This window comes from Motacilla alba, chromosome 2 (genome assembly GCF_015832195.1).
Source record: "Motacilla alba alba isolate MOTALB_02 chromosome 2, Motacilla_alba_V1.0_pri, whole genome shotgun sequence".
In the NCBI taxonomy this organism is placed as follows: Eukaryota; Metazoa; Chordata; class Aves; order Passeriformes; family Motacillidae; genus Motacilla; species Motacilla alba.
In genome coordinates, this window is record NC_052017.1 from 4,210,875 (window position 1) to 4,231,495 (window position 20,621).

The 20,621-nt window shown below is 46.6% G+C and overlaps 1 protein-coding gene across 2 annotated transcripts in view; it reads right to left on the reverse strand.

The window, feature by feature from the left end:
* Positions 1–20,621, reverse strand: part of PLCD1 (phospholipase C delta 1) — a 53,429-nt gene that overhangs the window by 1,209 nt on the left and 31,599 nt on the right. For both annotated transcript variants that reach the window (XM_038127605.1, XM_038127604.1), the window contains exons 5-14: positions 19,443–19,671; positions 18,016–18,217; positions 16,000–16,144; positions 14,822–14,971; positions 7,069–7,230; positions 5,573–5,729; positions 5,166–5,282; positions 3,627–3,805; positions 2,577–2,709; positions 292–441 (exon numbers count right to left, since the gene is read on the reverse strand). In XM_038127605.1, coding sequence (XP_037983533.1) covers positions 292–441; positions 2,577–2,709; positions 3,627–3,805; positions 5,166–5,282; positions 5,573–5,729; positions 7,069–7,230; positions 14,822–14,971; positions 16,000–16,144; positions 18,016–18,217; positions 19,443–19,671 — 1,624 coding nt within the window. The remainder of the gene's footprint in view (positions 1–291; positions 442–2,576; positions 2,710–3,626; positions 3,806–5,165; positions 5,283–5,572; positions 5,730–7,068; positions 7,231–14,821; positions 14,972–15,999; positions 16,145–18,015; positions 18,218–19,442; positions 19,672–20,621) is intronic.

Consider the following 20,621-nt stretch of genomic DNA (forward strand, 5'->3'; position numbering starts at 1 on the left):
GCAGAGACACAGATGGAAAATGGCCTTTAGTCCATTTGGAAAAGCATTTGCTCACGTTTGCCAAGACCCTGCACAAACAACTCCCTGTCTCAGAGCATTCTGTCCCCATTTCCCACAGGGTCCTGAACAGGCAGGTCCCAGAGGCACAGCTCTGAGCATGGGTAACACAACACGCCCAAGCCCAAAAAATCCACTCTGACCCCAGCTGTGATGGATCTGGACCACTCATCCAGGACACCGGAGCTTCTCAGAGGGCTCAGTGGCTGTGAGGAGCAGGCAGCAGGGCCTTACCTTGCTTCAGACTCGTGAACGGAAGCGTGTACTGCCCGATGAAGTCATTCTTGGTTGACATGTCAAAGTCCTCCACCACAAACCGAACCAGGGCAAGTGCAGGGATCTCTATGTCAAATGTAAACTCTTCATTCCAGTTTGGGTTAAAGCCTGGGCAACACAGACAAGGATGGAGGTCAGAGATGTCAGCAGTAATGGTGGTCTGAGGTGTCTGCACATGGATGGAGACTCTTCCTGCCTGTCAACCTAATCTGACCTGGACCAAGGCTCTTAGGAGGTGCCAAGAGCCTTAGGAGGTGCCAAGAGCCTTGTTCCCAGCTTTGATACTGTGATTTACTGCCTGAAATTAATAAATCCTTCAGCTTGGGCTGTTCACCGCAGACCTTGGTCCTACTAAGGAGTGAGGAGCAGGACAGGGAGAAACTCAGCTCTGTTCCACAGGCTCTTGATGGATGGTACATGGATGTCTTTGGTTGCCATTGGACCAGATGCAAACTTTTATAGCCCTAAACAAGGGGAAAGAAGAGAGGAAAGCTGTGCTTTTGTGTTGAGACAGCCTTCTGGGGCCTTAAGCCTCTCCAACTGCTTGAGATAATCCATCTAAGCACCACTCTGTGCCCCAATTTCCCTGTCTGCAAGAAAAGCTAATGAGAAGTGTCTGATTACAAAAAGCATAATCAAGTCTGGATAAGGGTCACGTGGTCCAGAATCACAAAGCAAACAAAGCTGAGACTGACACACATGAAATGTAGAGCAAGCTCAGTGCCCTCTCTCCAGGCCATGGCAGGTGCAGTGTCAATAAACCACTCCCCAGAAGCAAACAGGAGAGGACATCCTGTTAAAAACCCTACTGCCTGTGCAGAGCAGAGACCAAGGACAGCAAAATGTCACCTGGAGCCTGCTGGTCATGCAGGGTTTGTGAGTGATTCAGCAGGAGACACGGATCTTTCATCTGGCCCTGAAGGTGCTGAGATGGGCCTGGGGTGTCTTTATTGTTTGATCTGCACAAGGCAGCACTTCTCATTCCAGCATCATTCCAGTATTGTTCCAGCTAGAGGAGGGCTGGCCCTGGAGCTGGGAGTGCTCAGCAGCCCTGAGGAACAGGCCTGGCTGGTCTGAAATGTTCCCTACACAACTTTCACTTGACAGGCTGTAAAAATTATTGTAGGTGACGGAAATGGCCATGAGCTTTAGGAGCCAGGCCAGATTTATTCAAACAGGAAAGAGGAAAAGGGAAACATTGTTAGCAGGCAGGAAAATATGCACCAGCCTTCCAGTGCTTGGCTCTTACTCCACACAGAAAAGCAGAGTGTGTGTGTTTGTGCAGAAGGCCATAATATCAAACCCCTGGTGCACAGAGGGAAGTCACAGCCATGTCTGACTGGTAAGAAATGGTCCTCCAACTTCTGAGATATTCAAAATTCATCTGGGCAATACCCTGAGCAGCTTGAGTAAACTTTGTATAGCCCTACTTTAGGAAGAGGCTGGAACAGACATCTCTGAACTTCCTTGCATCAATCTTTTGTGAGTTTGTGGCACTTCTGGGGTATAATCAGCCCCACAAGCTTCCTCTGGGAAGACCCAGATGAGAACCCCTGCACACCAGGTCAAATCCAACTGCATGGAGGTAAAGAGCACTTCCAAAGCTCTAGCTCTGCAAATCTAGCAGCCAGTCACATGGCTGATGTTGTTTTACAGGGAATTTCTGTCTCCAAACAGAAGAAGAACAATACCTCAAGTATCTGTTTAGTTTGGGCAGGATTGGGTGTGGCATTCACACTCTCTGAAAACATCCCTTCACCCAGGATTTTTCTCCTGAGAAGCTGAGAAACCTCAGAGAAAAGGAAAACAATTCTTATCTCATTTGCTTCTCCTGTGTTGTGCTGATGTATAAAATGCGTTTAGAAATTGTTTACCCAAAAGTAATTGCCTCATTAAACTCTAGTGTGAGTTGTTTTAACTCTTTGGCCAACTGGGGCCAAGCTGTGTCAAGACTCCAAAAAGAGTCACGAGTTTTCATTATTATCTCTTTAGCATTCAGTAAATATCCTTTCTGTATTCTTTAATATAGTATAATATTCTTTAATATAATATAGTATTATAAAATAATAAATTAACCTTCTGAAAACATAAAGTCAAATGCATCATTCCTGCCTTCATCGGAGCTTCCCTGCAAATACAATAACTGGGTGCCCCAGGCAGGTGTGCCCACAGGGCAGCAGTCTTGCCAAGGAACAGAAAAGGTTCCTGCTCATGGGAGCAGAACTGGGAGGAAACCCTCTCACCATTGTTCTCGACGACTTTGGTCTGCTTCTTGTTGTTGTCCTGCTGGACACCGTGGATCTCTATTGTCACCTTGGGATCCACAATGGAGTTTTTGCTTTTGTTCACCTTTGGCAGCTGCTGACCAGAGATTATCTGTGGAGGAAACAAGGGAAGAGGTCAGGACATCATTAGGAAAGGGGGCTCCCTCAAGGATTCTCTCCTTCCCCAGGAGTGCAGGATCTGCTGTGAAGGCTGGTGCTGCCCTTTCAGATCTGGTGCTGTGACATCCTTCAGAGGAAGCTGTCATGAGCTAAAGCACCTAAGGAACCATGCTCCAGCCCAGCCAGCTGGCTTTGGGACAGACAACTTTTCTGAGTGTCCCCACAGTGCTCAGCTGGTACTTGGGAACACCAGAGGTGATTGCTGATTGCATGTCTCTGCCTGCACAGCTCTGGAACAACAGCAAATGTCATTAACCTACTGCCCAACATTAAACATGTGAGTAGATCCCTGGAGGATCCAAGTCCATGAGAGCCCCCAGATGTGGGAAATCAGTAGGGTTAGGACAACATTGAAGGTAGGATCAGAAGAAGGAGAAGGTACAATATTGTTGTGGGTCTTCAGGGCAGTTAGGACTTGGTGAAGTAAAGGAGAGATCTTGACTCCATTTCAGAAGGCTGGTTTATTATATTATGATATATATTATTTTTAAAAGACTACACTATAATTATACTATAAAGAACAGAGAGAAAGATTCATTAGAAAGCGAGACAGGAATAGAAAGAAATTAATAACAAAGTTCTTTGACTCCTAGAGAGTCCGAGAGCTGCTACTTCTTCAATTAGCCACTAAGTAGAAATATCTCACATTACCCAATCAAGAAAATACCTACTACATTCTACAGTAGTAGATAACAAATCGTTTACACTTGAAACTGAGGCTCTTCAACTTCTCAGGAGAAGAAAATCCCTAACAAATGGATTTTCATAAAATATCACAACCACAGGTACAACCTACACACCCCCGCAAAAGTGGATGTTACTGAGATGTTTTCCAACTTCTATTCTTACTTTAAGCAGCAGCTTCTTCTTTGTCCCCCATGTTCCTTCTGTGATGGCTTTTGGATTGAATTTGGTTTGTTCATCCCGGAGGAATTCTGGCTTTAAGACATACCCAGAAAACCCATTGTCCTGGAACCGACCCTGGTACACATCCATTTCTGTGCCTGCTGTCTGGAAATTCAGGGCAACTGCAACATAAATAAATAACTTCAGTAACTCAATAAGAATCTTTTCATGCTAATTTTGTTCACGTGAAACTGCACTTCATGGACATAAACACTGGCTTTTCTACACTTCAAAGAGCAGTGGTAAACTCTGACCCTCACAGCCTGCTAGCCCTGAGGATTTCTTGCATTCAGAGATGACAGAGACAGGAGGAGCCATTACAGCCATCCTGCTTTCCCCAGGATCAAAAATGGTCCTGCAAGGAATTTATGCTACCTAGAACAAGTGCATCTTTTAGATAAACCTCTTCATTTCTATGCTGAAGGAGTTCTCTCCTGCAGTGCAGTGAAGCCAGCAAATCCGTCTCAGATCATTTCTCTGGCTACTTAGCCTCATTATAAAATCTCCTTTCCAGCCCAGAGCTGCCTGTATTCATTTGCCATCCAGAGGAGCATTGATGCCTCTGTTGTTTGGACTGGAGAGCTCCTCATTGTCTGAGCTCCTCAGGTGACAGCACAGAAGCTGAGATCAAATCACCTCTTTTTTGTCTACTGCCCAAAATAGATTAAGCCTCACTGCTGTCCTAACACCAGGCACATTCCTTGTCTTCTTCCCAATTTGTCGATACCTTTTTCAAAGGCATTGATGTAAAACCTGGAACAGTCTGTGTGAACAGCCTCACTGATACCACACAGGGAGTGCACATGGACCCCAGCAGCTCCTCAGTGCCTCCTTGATTTCCTCAAGGATGATTTTAAACTCTTCAGCAACATCTAAGACATCTCTTAAGACACAGAAGTTTACCCTGATTGCATGTCCTTCATACATGGTCATATTTGAAGGCTTGAGAGCATTTTAAGGCCCTCCCCTATTTTTCCACCTGCAGCAAGACTTTGATAACTGCAGCACACTGGTTTTCCTGGGAGCTGAAAGTACTCAGGGCTTCTAGAAAATCTTATTTTGAGTGCCCAAATACTGGATTCAGGTCTGGCCTTCCTGTACCCCAAGAGAACTGATGGGGCCTCCCAAGGACTGTCCTGAGGCCAGACAGGGCAAGGGGTGCTACCTGTGCCCCATGGGGGCTGCAGGACCCACAGAGCTCATGCTCCCTCCTCCTTTGATAAATGGCAGTAACTCTGCTGACAGTGAAACTGCAGGGATTTGCACATTAATGCGCAGAAAAGCCTCTCCTGATGCATTTGTGAGACAGAAGATGGTCCATGGGAAGTCACTGGGCATTGTTTGGAAAGCTGGTCTCTCCCAGTGGCTGCTGAGCCTCTGGCTGCAGAGAGCTTGAGATTCTGCCTCAGCTGAAGCCCCTCCCCAGCCAGGTCATGGGTGACCCAGACAAGTGACCCCGTCCAGCCTCCCAGAGACACCCACCAATCTGGCAGCCAACATTCCACAGGTCCACGGGGCTGTAGTTGGAAGAATCCGTCCTCCAGCCAGCGGGGTAGATACGGCTCAGGTGCCTGATGTTGTGATGAATAAAACTGGTTCCTACAGAGACGGGAAAAAACAGAAGAAAACATTCCTTTCAGTGGTGGGGCTACTTTTATCTCTTCTTGCTGCTGCTGTGTGTTCCCCTCTGCCTGGCAATTCTGGCTGAATGGGAACCACCTTCAAAAATGCCCTTCTTGGTAACAGCCTCGAGGATATTAAGTTCTTCCCACTTTTCTCAGTGACATGCTTGACCAAAGGGATCGTAACCCATGTCTTTGGGCTGCCTTTCCCACCAGCAGCTGTCCCTTTTTGGGGAGCAGGGACAGAGTGGGGCAGAACACACATACCAGACTCCTGGGCCAGTTTCAGGGCTTTGCTCTCTGAGAACGACGACATCTCGTAGAAAGCCCGAGGATGGCTGGGGTCATCAAAGCCTTCAAAGTGGACACTCTTGCAGTAGACAACTGTGTCTGACAGCTCCTTGGCCAGCTTCAAGGTGTCACTCTAAAAACAGGAGAGTGAGAGGTTTGTGGGGAGGTTTTGCTGTCGTGCTCAGAAGTGGTAATTGTGTTTTCTCTGTAGGACCCCCGGGGCTTCTCTTCTCCACCACTTGCATTGGAAAAGATGCACACTCTCAGCACTCAGTGGCTGCTGGTGTGCCCTCTGTGTCACCCTGTGCAGGAAAGGCTGGAAAAGGATTCCCCCTTTGTTGGTGGGATACCCTTCCCTGCTGCTCCCTGCAGGATCACTTCTATTTCATCACCCACGTCTGTCTCCAGGAGCTAAACTTTACAGCAGAGCCTTAGCAATGACTTTTCAATACTGTCCTGGTCCCAGGCATGCAAACCTGGAAATAAAGGGAATAAAAGGGTGTTTTGGCCTCCACAGAGCTTGGGCTTTTTTTCCCCTTGAACTAGGAAGCTGTCACAATGCTTTGATGACTCCAACTCCACAGCCACATTCATTGGTGCAAGTGAGAGTCCCCAGCTCCCATTAGGGGTGAGAAAAGAAAGTCAAAAGATGTCAGAATGTCAAAATAATGTACACATTACTGACTAGAAATCAGAGAAATAAATAAGACCTGCAAAGAGTGAGCACTTCATCAAAGGGAAACATAGATCACTCCTGATACAGAGGTAACACCAACAGTTTTGCCATCAGTGGGGCTGAATGTGTCTGTGTCACCTATGAAGCCACCCTGTGAGGGATATGGGCCTCACAAGGACCTGCACACTGGAAAGATCCATTTCCTCATGAGATGGAGCAGAACACTTGTGTAAAGGCCAGCCTTTTCCTTCCAGCAATCATCATACAAATTGCTTTAGTAACTGGCCACCCCTTCCCCACAGATCTTCCCTACCTCCCTCCCTCCCTCCTCCAGGTCAGAAACACACAGCCAGTGAGGCTGCAGGCATATCCTAAAATGTGACTGGAAAAGCCAAAGTCATGACTGTCCCATGACAAACAGATTTCTGGAAATAAGACAGAGATTGAACACGCGCCCTTCCACTGCTTCCACAATCTGTCCTTGCTGCAAGGTCCTCCAGCTTCATTTTAGAGAAAGAAGCCAACCTTTGTGCTTGGCTGGCTCTGCAAGATGTCTGTTTGTGCTTGGGACAGAGATCATTAAGCTGGGCAAGCACCAGGATCCTCAGCCCCAGCAATTTCAACAATTCACCCTTACATATCCCCAGCTGAGTAGCTGAAACCACACTGAGACCTGTCTTGGCTGGGAACACATGAAAAATTGTATTTCAACAGCTTTTTTCTTTCTTTATTTCTTTAGGGGAGGTACAAAACCCACCTAAAAAGTGATTTCTCAGTGATTTTTTCTTCCACTCACCTTTCCCTTCTGCTCTACCTTGGTCTTCACAGATTCATCTTCAATTTCAGCTGCTTCATCTTCATCAGAGACATCCTCAGCCTCCAGGTTGTTGTTCCCATTGGTGGGGTCCTCCTGCCTGCTCAGCTTCTTGCCTTTCACCAGGATCTTCCCTTTCAATTGCTGCACAAGGAAAAGTGGACAAAATACCCAGTGGTTAGAGAAGGTTCTGGCCCACCCTGAAAAAGCCCTGGTGGTTAGAGAAGATTCTGGCCCACCCTGAAAAAGCCCCTCAGCTGTAACCAGTACTTTGACAGTTGCATCAGTGACTGATTATTACCCAAAGGTAATAATAAGGTAATAATAAGTCAGGTAAAAATAAGTCTGTTTTGACACTGGGGCCCTGCCCAGCCTCTGAGACCACAAGCCATGAGTCTGAAAAGCCCAGAGAGCGCAGTGATTCCCCACTGTAGAGCTGACCATCCCCTCAACCAGACAACTTGAACAGTTGTGCTGTTAAAAACAATTAAAATATACTTTTTTTTTCCCCAAGACTGAAATGTTGCTCAGTAAACAAGGCGGAGCCTGGAGGTCTGGGCTGCTGGAAGAAATTTGCTGCACCATTTTTGCCCCTCTGTGTGGCCTGCTATTTAATAAATTTATTAATTATCATTTAATAAATTTACTAATAATTTTATTGATAAATTTGTTAACCATCCCTCACTCTGCAGTATGCGGTTATAAACCTGTGCACAACTCTCAACTGTTTGAGATCCAAGCAGGGACTGAGGCAGTGCAGCCTCTGCTCCACAGACATTTTAATGGGGAGAGAGCTCCAATAAGCTCTGGACAGGCGCCTCATGCACAGCAGACGTAGAATTTTAATACATTTGGTACTTTGCAGGTGAAGCCTTAGGGTGCTGACAGCCTCAGGAGGACTTCCCAGACCCTTTCCAAAGCTACCTCCTCCTCAGGAAACAGCTTCTCCTGCCACTGCTCCAATGGTACAACACTGAGCACAGCAGCATGTGCCAGTGCATCACAGCTGGGTGCAAAGGGAGTCCAGGGATCACATTCCCTGTGCTGAATCAATTCTCTCCAGCCTCTTTCAAGGTTCACATGAAACCCCTTGTTGGAACCCTGGCTGCTGAGAATTTCAGACTTTCTCTGCTGCCAGGCACTGACCCCCAAGAGAACACTGCACTGACCTGAGGCCGTGGAGAAGCTTCCAAAATGGAATGACAGAACTGGGATTGTGGGTGTGGAGTTTGAATAGAAGTGTGTGACATCACAGGGTGGGAAACTCAGAGTTTAAGGGTTTAGAATAAAGTAATAGATATAAAGCAAGATGGAGGCTTTAGGGTAGAGCCTGGACCTTCTTCATCACCTTCTTCTTTACCTTCTTCTCCATGGGTTTGGGTGGTTTTGTGCCATTAGATGAAAAATTCCACATTGTGGGCCATGGGGGGTTGGTTATTGGTTAAAAGTAAATGTCCTAATTGGTGTCATTTCTTAATTGGACAGTTTATCCTTAAAAGGCCTCGTAGAGAGAGATGGGGCTCCATCTTTAGTTTGAAGTGCTGTAGAACTCAGGGGTTTTGAGACTGTGACATGGATAAGAACTGATAAACATCTGAGTCCCAACAAGAAATACCATCTCACACATTTAATCCTGACCTTGGCAGAAAAGAAGCAAAGAATCCACAACCCCTCACCACTGATGTATCATTTGCTCAAGCCCTGGCTGTGGGAGGAAGGCTGGAGCCTGGACAGGGATGACTTAGAGCCCAAACAAGGCAGCAGCAAGGCTTGGGACAGGGAGAAGTTTTGGGAAAGGTGACTGGGGGTGATCTCCAGCTGTGTGGTTATGCCCTAAAATCAAGAGCACCACTAGGCATGGCAGCTTCCAGGAACTGGAGATTTGCTGCCACCTGGATGTGTTTGGTGCTCCTGGCTTTGGAGGGTATGAGTTATCCCAGAAAAATGCTATCTTGGAGTTTGCCAGTTCAGCCCCTCAGTCTGTGTAGCACGTTCTCCTTTCCTCAGCAACACCCTATATTTACCTTTTCTGCAGCAGCAAAAGCAACAAAACCCCACCACATTCAAATGAAAGGACTGTGAAAAACCAAGAATCTTTTATAAAACAACAGAGGCATTTTCAAAGGACACCATTTCCCCTTTGCACCCTCTGTGGGTTCAAACACAAATGCATCACATCTTTACAGAGACCAGCCCCACTCCTCACCACCCATCAAAGCTGTGGATGAAGCTGGGTTTGAGCAGAAATCCAACACTGGCACCTGAGGCAGCAGCTGAGAGAATTTTTATTCAGCTACCACAAACGAGCTGTTCACAGTGGGGCACTTTCCCTGTCACTCAGAAGCTGCACTCCAAGGAGCAGTCAGAGCACAGCAATATCCTCCTCCCCATCCCCACCCCATCCTCCCAGGCAGGGCTGTGCTCTGCTTCCTCACATCCATAGCTGGGAGATGAGTTGGCTCATCTTCAGAGCCTGACTTCAGCCTGCAGCTCTCATGTGCCTTCCCACCCTCCTGCCTCAACACCCAGCTCCACTCTGTTCTTCCACCACAAAATCCAGCTCTGTGTGAGCTTTGAGACTCTGCTCAGCACTTGGGATGGACAAACCTGGAAGGAATGCACTGGGGACAGCAAGGAGTGATGCCTCAGGTTTTAGCTTTTATATTTTTCAGATTCTGTGCTGCTTTAGTGTGTGGGTCTGGGTTCATATCAGGGGATGCTGAGCTCTCTGCACAGAGCAGGGAGACAAAACAATTCCTGCTCCAGCTGGGCACCAAGGACAAATGATCCAAATCTCAGCCCAGGAGCACAAACAGCGTGGGCTGGAGAGAGAAAAACAAGCAGGGTGGGAGTGCCTGGGCTAAAGCTGGAATGGGACAATGAACTGCAAGGTGCAAATGGAGCAGAACTGAGCCAAGGGAGAGACCCCGGGAGCGCTCGTGCATTTTGGGACCATTTTGGTTCACTTGGGGTGTAGCTCTGGCTGGGCTCTTGTGCTGCCCAAGGTGGATCCATTGAGGCCTCCTAATAAATCTCTACTTTATTCTTTAGCTCTGTCCAGTCTCTGTTCTAGGTCAGCCTTCTCAAGGCATCAGGAGAGGCTGAGAGCAGCCCCTCTTGTCCCCTGCAGGCTGCAGATACCATCCTGGTATTTAATGCATTATCTGCCTCTGCTATCTAATGCCCCACAAGAAATGTTACTGCCTCCCCTCACAGCTCAGCAGTGGAGAACTAAGGATAAGGTATTTGGGTCAGCCCACTGAATTCTTAATTACCAGCAGGTAATTAAGCTTTTTAAACCTTTTCAAGCCTCTGAAGGGAGGAAATGATGCCTTAAGTTTTAGCTTTCATGTTTTTCAGATTCTGTGCTGCCTAGGTGTGTAGTTCTGAGCTCCGTATTAAGTGTTGGTAAGCTCTCTTCACAGAGTCGGGAGACAAAACAAGTCCTTCTCTACCTGGGGACCAAGGACAACCAATACAAGTTTCAGGCCCAAGAGCATAAACAACGTGGGCTGAAGAGAGAAAAACAAGAAGGATTGGACTTCATAATCTGAAGCTGTAATTGGACAATTAACTCTAAGATGCAAATGGAGCAGAACTTCTAAAAGTGAGAGACCCCCGTGACTGGTCATCCATTCTGTGACCATTTTGGTTCACTTTGGGCTGGGCTCTTGTACTGCCCAAGGTGTATCACTTAAGGCCATTTAATAAATGTCTAATTTATTCTTTATCTCTGTCTAGCCTCTGTTCCAGGTCAGCCTTCTCAAGGCATCACTCCCATCCAGCCTGCACAGCAAGTGGGAGGTGCAATTCCTGGCACAGACCAATCCTACATGGCTGAAGAACATCACGAGGGAAGGCACAGCAACACAGCCTCCACTGTGTCTCCTCACCACAACCCATTCCAGGGCTGCCAGCAGCAGGTCCTCAGTGCTGCTGGTATCCTATCTAGCCTCTAGTTCCTCTGGGAAACCTTGGATATGGTGCAGATGCTCCCCATGGGCACAGGACGCTGCTCCTATGCCTACATGCAAGAGCAGACCATGTGCCACCTATCTCAGAGGAGATCCATTTGCTTATCTGTCAGAAGAAAGGGTGACACTCACCCCAAAGAGAGGCATTTCCATCCCCATTTCCTGCAAAAGGTGCTATCCTGTAGTAGCATTGCAGTGAATCCCCCCTGCAGAGGAAGCAAAGTCCTAAATCTGAGAGTTTATCTTCTTTACTGAGGTCTTAAATAAGCTGATGTAGACAGTCACAAACACACACGTGCCCTTGCTCCATCCCTCCTGGTTCCCCTTCATGTGATATTAAGTATTTCTAGCCTGAGGCAAAACACACTCAGCTCATCAGTTCAGCTCTGCTGAGCAGATCCATTGTCTTAGGAGGAAGCAATAGCTGAAATACTCAATAAATGTTCTCCAAGTAGACCATAAAGCCATTCCATCTGTCTGTGGGGAGCCCAAGGTGGAGTACAACCTCAGGAAGGGCTACAAGGACATTGGACTCCACTGAGAACACACAGGGGAGTGGCTGCTGGAACAGATGCAACTCTTGCCCTTCTCCACATGCCCTATAAATGGCATTCCTTAGTCCCCCTGAAGTGGAGCTCATCTGCTCTCCCACCTTTTCCACTGCACACTGAACAAGCTCAGCTCTGCAGGTGAAATGGTTCTGACATGGGGATATGGAGACCATCTTAAAGGAAAGCACTGATTTTATCAGAAGCAGCAGAGCTGTAATGAGCAGAGGATTTTAAAAACTCTGCATACAGAGGTTTATCCTACCTGAAAACTTCCTGCCCCTAGGAGCAACCTGAGAGCCACAGCAAGGTCTGAGCTCCAGTTTTCATCTCAGAGGGAATGGAAGATTTGTAAAGTGATCCATCTCAACAAACTTTCTGTGGCTTCAACACCTCCTTTAGAGTCAACAGAAAAAACCAAACACTCCCAGGGTGTGATTCCTCCTCTGTTTGGACAAACACTGAGGAGGAGGTGGACCACACCTCCAACTCCTCTGACTGTTTCTCCAAAGGAGCCCTAAGTGAAGTGCTCAGGTACACGGATACACAGGGTCTGAGCACTGCCTCCTGACATCCCACCCTCAGGATGAGGATATCCACCTCTGCAGACTTCTGGAAGCTGTGAGGAATAACATGTTCACATTCTGGAGGAGATGTGCAGATCAGGTGCACTAATTGGTATCACATCTCCATCAGTGCATGTCCTTCAGCTGCTAACTGAAGTGTTGCACCAGCAGTGAGTGGCACCAGAGGATGAAGAGAGTCTCCAGAAAAGAAGAAACACATTAAAGAAGGAGGTTTTTGGAGGATTGAAGGAAACTCAGCTCAAGAACTTCAGGCAAGAAGATGCACTGCAGACAAGCTGGGCTAAGGTTGGAGAAACAGAGATGTGGTGGAGTCACCATCCCTGGATGTGTTTAAAAAAAGACTGGATGTGGCACTTGGTGCCATGATCTAGTTGAGGTGTTAGAACATGGGTTGGACTCGATGATCTTAAAGGTCTCTTCCAACCTAAAAATTCTGTGATTCTGTGTGATTCTGTGATGTGCAGATGGACCTGAAGCCACAATGACACAAAATGTGTGGGTAATGCCCACAAAAGCCACTGTCCTCATAAACAAGGAATTCCAGGAACAAAGAACTGCAGGGGTTTCAGACACACTGGGTACACCGAATATTTCCAACATGGGGAGCAGTTTTAGTCTCATTCTAGGACTGTGACTTTGCAGCATTTCTAGCTAGGATGTAGGGACAGGGCCAAAGGGCCCTGGCAGACCCCTGTGCACATCAGGGATGGGACAGAAGGGCAAGAACCCACCAGCAGCAGAGACTGGATCAGCTCCTCCCTACAGCCCTGGTGCTGCCTGGAGCCACCATTATGTGGTTTTTCACATAATTCACTATTGGGACCTAAAGACAGCAGCTTGGGGGAGATATTTAGATAATCTGTGTAGCCCAACACTGCTCCTGAATGGAGCTGAATAAATCAGATTCCTGCCCCGGGCTGTGGTGTGAATCGTTAGCACCAATCCAAACCGAGTCAATCTTCCTTTAATTACTAACCTTGCCCTGCTGGCAGCAATCCTTCGACTGTTTTTGTTTACAGCCTCCAGCCCTTTGCCCAGAGGCAGATCCCACCCTTTTCCTGATATAAAAATTACCTTGTTGTCGCTGGTTTCCTCATGTCAACAAGGGAGGGAAAAGCCGAGAGGTTCCTGGTTTGTTTGCTTGTTTGTTTTTCCCTCATGTTTCAGTCTCAATGTATTTTATGCCCCCCAAAAAATCAGCATTTCAGTCCTTTGCACTGTCCTACTTCACACAGCAGGAAGGCAGAGGAAAAGTACCAGAAGGAAAAGGATAGGTGTTGCAACATGGGCAATTTTTCTGTGTTTAAACTAAATGGATCAATCCCTGCAATGGAGCAGATCAGCCCAAATCCATTCCCTAGGGTAGACCTGGGCATTGTGCTCAGCTGGGGCCAAGTGTCTTTCTGGCAATCAAAATCAGGTTAGATGAGCACAGGCACGGAAAAAAACATCTTTGGGAAGTTGGGGTCATCCCCTTCCACCCACAAATCACACATTGCTTTGCTTGGTGTTTCTCCTTTCTTTCATCCTATCATTGCCATCAGCTGAACAGCCATCAGCAGTTTTCCTGATCCTGCACCAGGATAAATAACAAGTCAGGAGGGGACACTGAAGACGTATTTTTCCAACTCAGTAAGAGCCTGCAAAGATTGATCTCTGTGCTGGGAGTGTCCTCACTCTGGGAGAGTCACTTCTCCCAGTGGAGGCACCTTGTCTGTGCCAGAGCCAAGGTCCTGCTGAAGCAGCAGCAGTAAAAATTACAATTCATTCTAATTTATTGCCCTGGTGCTTAGGGACCAGCCCAGAGCAGCTTCCCTCTGTGCCAGGCATTGTATCAAACGAGGCATGACACTCCTAAACAAAAGGGGAAAGTCAGAAAGAGAAAGGAGATAAAGGAAGAGGGAGAAGTAATATAGAAGATATTCTGGGTGAATTGTTTTCTTCTCCTTTCTCCCCTGCTGGCTGCCAGTTTTATCTCACCTACAAACTCCTTCCAGCTCTAACTAGGCATGTTCATCCAAGTTTTGGAGAATGGGCAAAGAAATGCAATTTAAAGGGAACTGCAGCTAACCCTACAGGAGTCTGCTTCTGCAAAGTGCTAAAAAAGACAGAAAGCAAGACAGAAAGCAAGACAGAAAGCAAGACAGAAAGAAAGCACAAACCACATGGGTGGAAACAGATTAATGTTTCCTTTTGGCTCCTGTTTCAGAGACATATTTTCCATATCAAGATTCCATTTCCATTTTTTTTCTGTCAGCTAATGATTTCTAATGATTTATAGTGGTGAACCACTGTTGAGTGCTGTGTATCTCTTTCCTCTTGCAAGGCCAGGGCTCAGCTCCCAGCCTGTCAGCTGCCCTGATTCCAGGGAATAAAAAGGGCATCTCTAAGCAGCCTCCTGCTTCCCTTTTTCCTCCATGGACATCTCCATGCCTACCAACCCAGGATATTCCCAGGGGCTCCCCCAGGACACTCTCAATGGCAGGACACTTTGTGTTTAGTACACCTTCAGGCTCCTTGCAGTGGTTTTCCCCTTGAGTTTTGAGCTTTGGACTCAGCAAGAAGAAAAACTTCCCCTCTTGTCCAACCCTCAGACGGCAGAAAGTGCTGGAGTGGCCTTGCTTACCTCTGGGGAGGGGAACTGGGATTTGTTTCCATCGACTGGGGCAACCAGAAGCATGTCCTGCAGGATGGTGGTCATGTGCTGGGCCATGACCTTCTGCTGGTCCACGCTGCAGTGGTTCTCCAGGGAGATGATGACGGGGTATGGTGAGGTCTGGAACAGCAAGACAGCAACACACACCATCAGTGAACTCTGTGCTTTCAGCAGTCTACAGACATTGGTATGAACCCCAGGGCTGCTCTCTGTGGGAATGAGTGTCAACAGGAGGGTCTGATATTCTCCTACAGCAAGGATTTGTTAAAAATGGAATTTGTTAAATGTAACCATGCAGTAGTTACTCAGACATGTGCTGATGCCTTTCAGAGATGATGGTCCAATGGAGAAGGCACCAGGATGGGTCAGGATTGCCTCTCACAGACCTTCCCTGTGCCTCCATTCTCTACTTGCACTGTGGGCCACAGCACCTTCCTTCCCACCTTCAGAGGAGGGACAGGGAAGGGGGCTTTGAAATCAGGGTTTACTCAAACCCTTAAGTGCTATCAATCCTTCCTGCATTCCTGCATAGGCCTGATCTGGTTCCCTGTGCCCCCCAGGTCATTTTGTGTGCTGAAGGCATTGTCATTATTGTCACTGTCACTCCTTTAAGGCCCCAAACAAAACTTGGCACCAGCTCCCAAGTGCACTGAAGGAAAACAGCAGAATCCAGTGAGTCTGGACAGACCTAAGATTTTCTGAAGCTTGCTGGCATACAAGAATGCAGCCCTGTTCATCCCTTTTAAAGTAGAATAACAGCAGTCCTTCACATCCAAAACATGCACATGGATCCCTCTAAACAAGAAACAGACCCTGAGACAGCAAAGCCACACAAATCACGGGCTTGCTGGTGTTTCCCACCAGCTACACTCAAGATTATGAGCATCATTTTAATTGTAGTGGGGTCCAGGATGCAGCTGTGCTGGCACAGGTTCAAACTCATCCTCACATGGTGCTCTCCCTGTGCAGCAACCCCCAGGGATGGATCTCTGCAGGAAGCAGAGCATGGATGCTCAGACAGAAGGAGCAGGAATTTCTCTTGTCCCCATGAGGTGAAGCTGTCATTGCTTCTCCTCTCTGCTTAGAGGGAAGAGCTCTACTGCCAGTCCTGGGTTGTGCAACATGAGGGAAAAGTCCCTCATCCTTACTTTGAATGCATAGTTCTTGATGGCCTTAATGACATCACTGAAGAGGATCTTGGAGGTGAGAGTGTAGCCGTGATAAATGACGGGCTCTGAGTTGGGGCCATCCCAGCAATCCAGCTCCACACAGCGACAGCCTTTGGTGAGGGCTCTGGAAACAAAGAAGGGACTGGTTGGGTTCTACACCTTCTGCTCCATCTCCAAGCGAGGGTACATCAGGCACAGGCACTGCCTGGGAAGACTGGAAGGAAGTTCAGGAGCAAGGAGAAGAAAGGAGCTTGGAAAAACAGGGAAGCAGATAAAGGATGGGATCAGATGGAATCAGTGTCAGTAAGGAGAGTTCAAGGTTGAGCAAGGAAAGCACAGAAGGATCTGAGAAATAAGGTAGTGAAACTCCAAGGCAGAGTTATCCAAAGAATAAGACATAGTGAGTGCCAGATGAGAAAGGACACTGATGACTGTGCCCCAAGTCTTTCCCCAAAGATGGTGAAGAGAAGAGAAAATCAAGAGAGGCTGCAGTGGAAGAATGACAGTCAGCCTCAGAAGCTAGGTCTCAAAGTTCAGGTGATGTGATTTCTTTATCTAGATCTGATATGACATGAGGAATGAATCCTCAGAGCTGGGAGGAAGGGAAGGAGGGAGCTATGGGAACTCCACCATAGCTGAGGAGGCTGCTGAGGACCAGTTTCCTAAACCAAGTCTACAGACCAGATTTCCACGTGAAATTCTTACCTCTACATATCCCTACTTCCATTTCAATTTATTTTCAAATATAGATTCCTCCCCCCAATCTATCTAGGAGGTGATCTTGTCTCTTTTACAGTAATTCCCTAAACATTTCAGATTACACAATTCCTTTAACTCACTGCAATAGAATTACAGAATGGTTTGGGTTGGAAGGGACCTTAAAGATCATCCAGTTCCAACCCCCTGCATTGGAAGGGACAGTTTTCACCAGACCAGATCGCTCAGAGCCCTGTCCAACCTGGCCTTGAACACTTCCAGGGATGGAGCATCCACAGCATCTCTGCAAAATCTGCTCTAGAATCATGGGTTTTATTTTGTTTTGTACAACCCAAACACACATCCATAAATTCAAGACTGTGTAAGATGAATTCAAGGAGCTACTGAGAAGCAACCAGAGCTAGATTTCGCTCTCAACACTTTTGACCTTGTGACTCCAGTCAGCTGCTGCTCCTGAGAATGAGTTAAGTCATGAACAAAGGCAGAACTGCAGCCATGGACTGGCTCATAAGGAAACACTGTCTCACCTGATAAAAACAAGCAGTAATGTATTGTGGGTGTGCAAATTACTAAAGGTCACTGCACCCATCTGGCCATGAGACATCAGATGCTGTTAAAGGCAGACATAAGCAACACCTAAAGCTCGGTGCAGGGGTGCTGTGGGAATATCTGAGATGCTAAAAAGGCACCAGTGTAAGTTCTGCTGATTACTCACCCTGCTCACATCCCACCTCTTTTTTTTTTGATTGCGCCAACTAGGACTCTCCAAAACAAACCCCAGCATGGTTGTGGGGACAGTCCCTGCCATGGGCCTCTCCCAAAAGGCACTACAGAGCATAAGTACCATGACACTATGCATTTTTTTGGCTTCTCCCAGACCTGCAGCTCTATCCTGGGAATCTTTCCATCTTGTAAGCTCCTTGCACTCTCTTGTGCCATATTTTGGGGGCTGCAACACCCTCTCAGCATCATGCTTTGAAAACATCAGGCCAGAGCGCTGTAATCCAGCCTCCAGTGACTGCAGATATTTATACTGCTTCCAAATGTAGTAATTATACATCCTACACTCAGGTGGACACCAGATGAGACTCAGGTCAAAGAGCTGTGACAAGGAGCTGGTTTGGAAACAGCTCACCCTGTAAACATGGGCCAGCCCATGTTACCTGGTCTGGTGGGAGATGGCTTCTTGATCCCTTTCATCCATCAGCATAGACACTCATGTCTTCTGAAAGAAAGAGGTTAATCTCCCAAACACACACAAACACACCCACTCTTTACCTGATATAGGCCTCTGTGCTGCTTGGCCCTGTGATCTGGTCTTCCATGAGATAGGTGTTGTGTGAGGATGACACCAAGTAGTGGCTGAGAGGTTGGGTCATGTCCTGGTAAACTTTCCGGTGGGAGGGGTTGAATATGTTCCCCTCATCTGACAGCAGGTACATCAGGAAACCATCCTTGGTCATGGCATTGCCCCTCTTGGCTGTCAGGAAAACAGACAGAAAACCCCACAGAGAAAATGAGATGCCACCAGGTCATGCTACCACCTTCACCACGCTGCCTCTGCTCTCCAGAAGACCCCAGAAGCAAAATGTGCCCCCCAGGCATTCAGTAAAAGCAAAGACATTGATGTTCTCCAGACAAAGATGACACCTTCAGTTGTCTGAAAATGCTTTTAAAGCCCTTCCCAAGCACAGCTTTTTATGACACTTACGTGGCTTTTTATTACACTTTACTTGTCCTTGATAACATCTTAAAAGTGTCAAAGACAGACCTTACCTCATCTGTCTCCAGAGATTTACAGCATGAAAATCTCTGTTTGAGCATTTCAAGGTTTCTTTAAGCCAACCCAGAGAAGCTGTCAGATGTCTAAACACAGCCAGATAAATCCTGTCTAGATTATCCAATGAAATACATGATTTGCAAGAGGAAATATAAAATTACTCCACATTTTGAGGGACTGAACTAGATCTCAGCCTAATCCTAAAGCCTGACAGTTGCAAAGCCTTGACCCTCTCCTGAAGGAACAGCAGGATAGTGGAAAACCAGCCCATGATTCTGAGTTGGCTCTTGGAACACATCCTCCAGGTTGCTCCAGACTGATGATTCACCCACAATCTGAGCAGACAGACAGTTCAGTGTCTGCCTCCTAAACAGCTGTCACCTCCTTGGCCTCTACTCAGAGATCTCATCTGCAGATGGCTTTACAGGTGCCCACCATTAAGGACATCTGCCTCCACTCCAGCTTCTGGAGAACACAAATATTGCTACATTCTCAGCCTTGAAAAGCCACATGAGGTCTTGGCACCTGAATAACCCATCTGAGTCTTTCCCTCAGGATTTTCATCATCCTCTAGTCAAACCTGTATCAATCCCTCTCCTGCACCCAAAATAAAATTGAAGAGAGAGATTTCCCAGCCTCTCCTCTGCCCTCCTCTCCTAGAGCTGTTAATGTTCCCCTAGGAGAGTGGTGTTTGAGAAGCAGCTGTGGGGAGAAAATAATGCACACGACTGCAGAAAAAGAAAAAAAGAAAAAAAGAAAAAAAAGAAAAAAAGAAAAAAAGAAAAAAAGAAAAAAAGAAAAAAAGAAAAAAAGAAAAAAAAAGAAAAAAAAAGAAAAAAAAAGAAAAAAAGCAGCAGCAGTGCAATTCAGGGTTCATCAAAAAAAGCAAGATTTTGAAGCAAACCAGCCAGGGTTTTCAACCTACCTCTTTCGTTGGGCTCATATCTCTGAATTAAGGCAGGGGCAGCAACAACAGCATCTTCTTCCTGCTGCACCTCATAGAGAAACCTCACCAGGTTCTGGCAGGACATGAACCCTTCTGGGTCCGAGTATGTTTGGAAGATGCTGTCTATTTCCTTCCTCTCTGTCAGTATCTTGTAAAATTCCTCTATCTCATCATCCTCCAGAGCCTCTGTTTTGGACTTGTCACAGTGCTGTAAACGTAGAGGGGAGAAGGAGTGAAAACCTTCTTTCCTTCTGGCATAGGCCAGCCGTAATCTGCACCAGGGCTACACAACGCAGAACACAAAATAATTGCAAAGAGTTACTGGCCAGCCAGTGAGGAGCACGTGGTCAATGACAATGGTTCTCACTGACAAGGCCAACAGTCATAAAAATTACAGTTATTAGTATTTATACATTGTCAGCGTGCTCAAGAGCACCAGCCTTGAGTTCCATCACTTGCTGTGCTTCAGTCAGGACAGTTCAAAATAATCCAAGCACAAATCAAGGGTCAAAAGAAATGTAATTCTTAATCTCAGGGGGAATAAAGGGAAACGATTAATTTTATTAAATAATGATAGAGAGTATAGCAAAAAATCCAGGAAGTTAAGGGAAAAGAACCCTTCCTTTGACCTTAGTGGATCAGACCTCAAGAGGCTGTCAAGACTCACAGTAGGGCTGTTTGCAAAGATGGTATCAAAAACAACTAAAAACCCCCACAACTCCTAAATATGTGCATGTTTAGGTATGAAAAAATCCACCTCTCCATGGAAATTTTCCATTCTCATCCAAAACCTGCCACGTAACAAAATCCCCATAGATTTCAAATCAGATATAATCTTCTCACAAGGAACTGTTAATTCAGATTCTCCATCTTCCTCTGGGGTTTGAACTTTTCCAGTAGATACCATCTGTGACAGAGCACCACAGCCAAGGACTTGATCGACCATGAAAGATGGGGAGCTTGAGATATACATGTTAATGTCTCCATCAAGGACACAGCTTTTCCAATAACAAGTTTTTCTAGTTTATTTTAAATACTCCCAGGTTCAATTTTTCATCAGAAACAACTATTTTTTTTTTCCTGTGGCAAATCCCAATATTAATTTTGTTGTTTGTTCCTAGCAGAATTCTTCAACTTGTCAAACCAGAGGAATTAAAT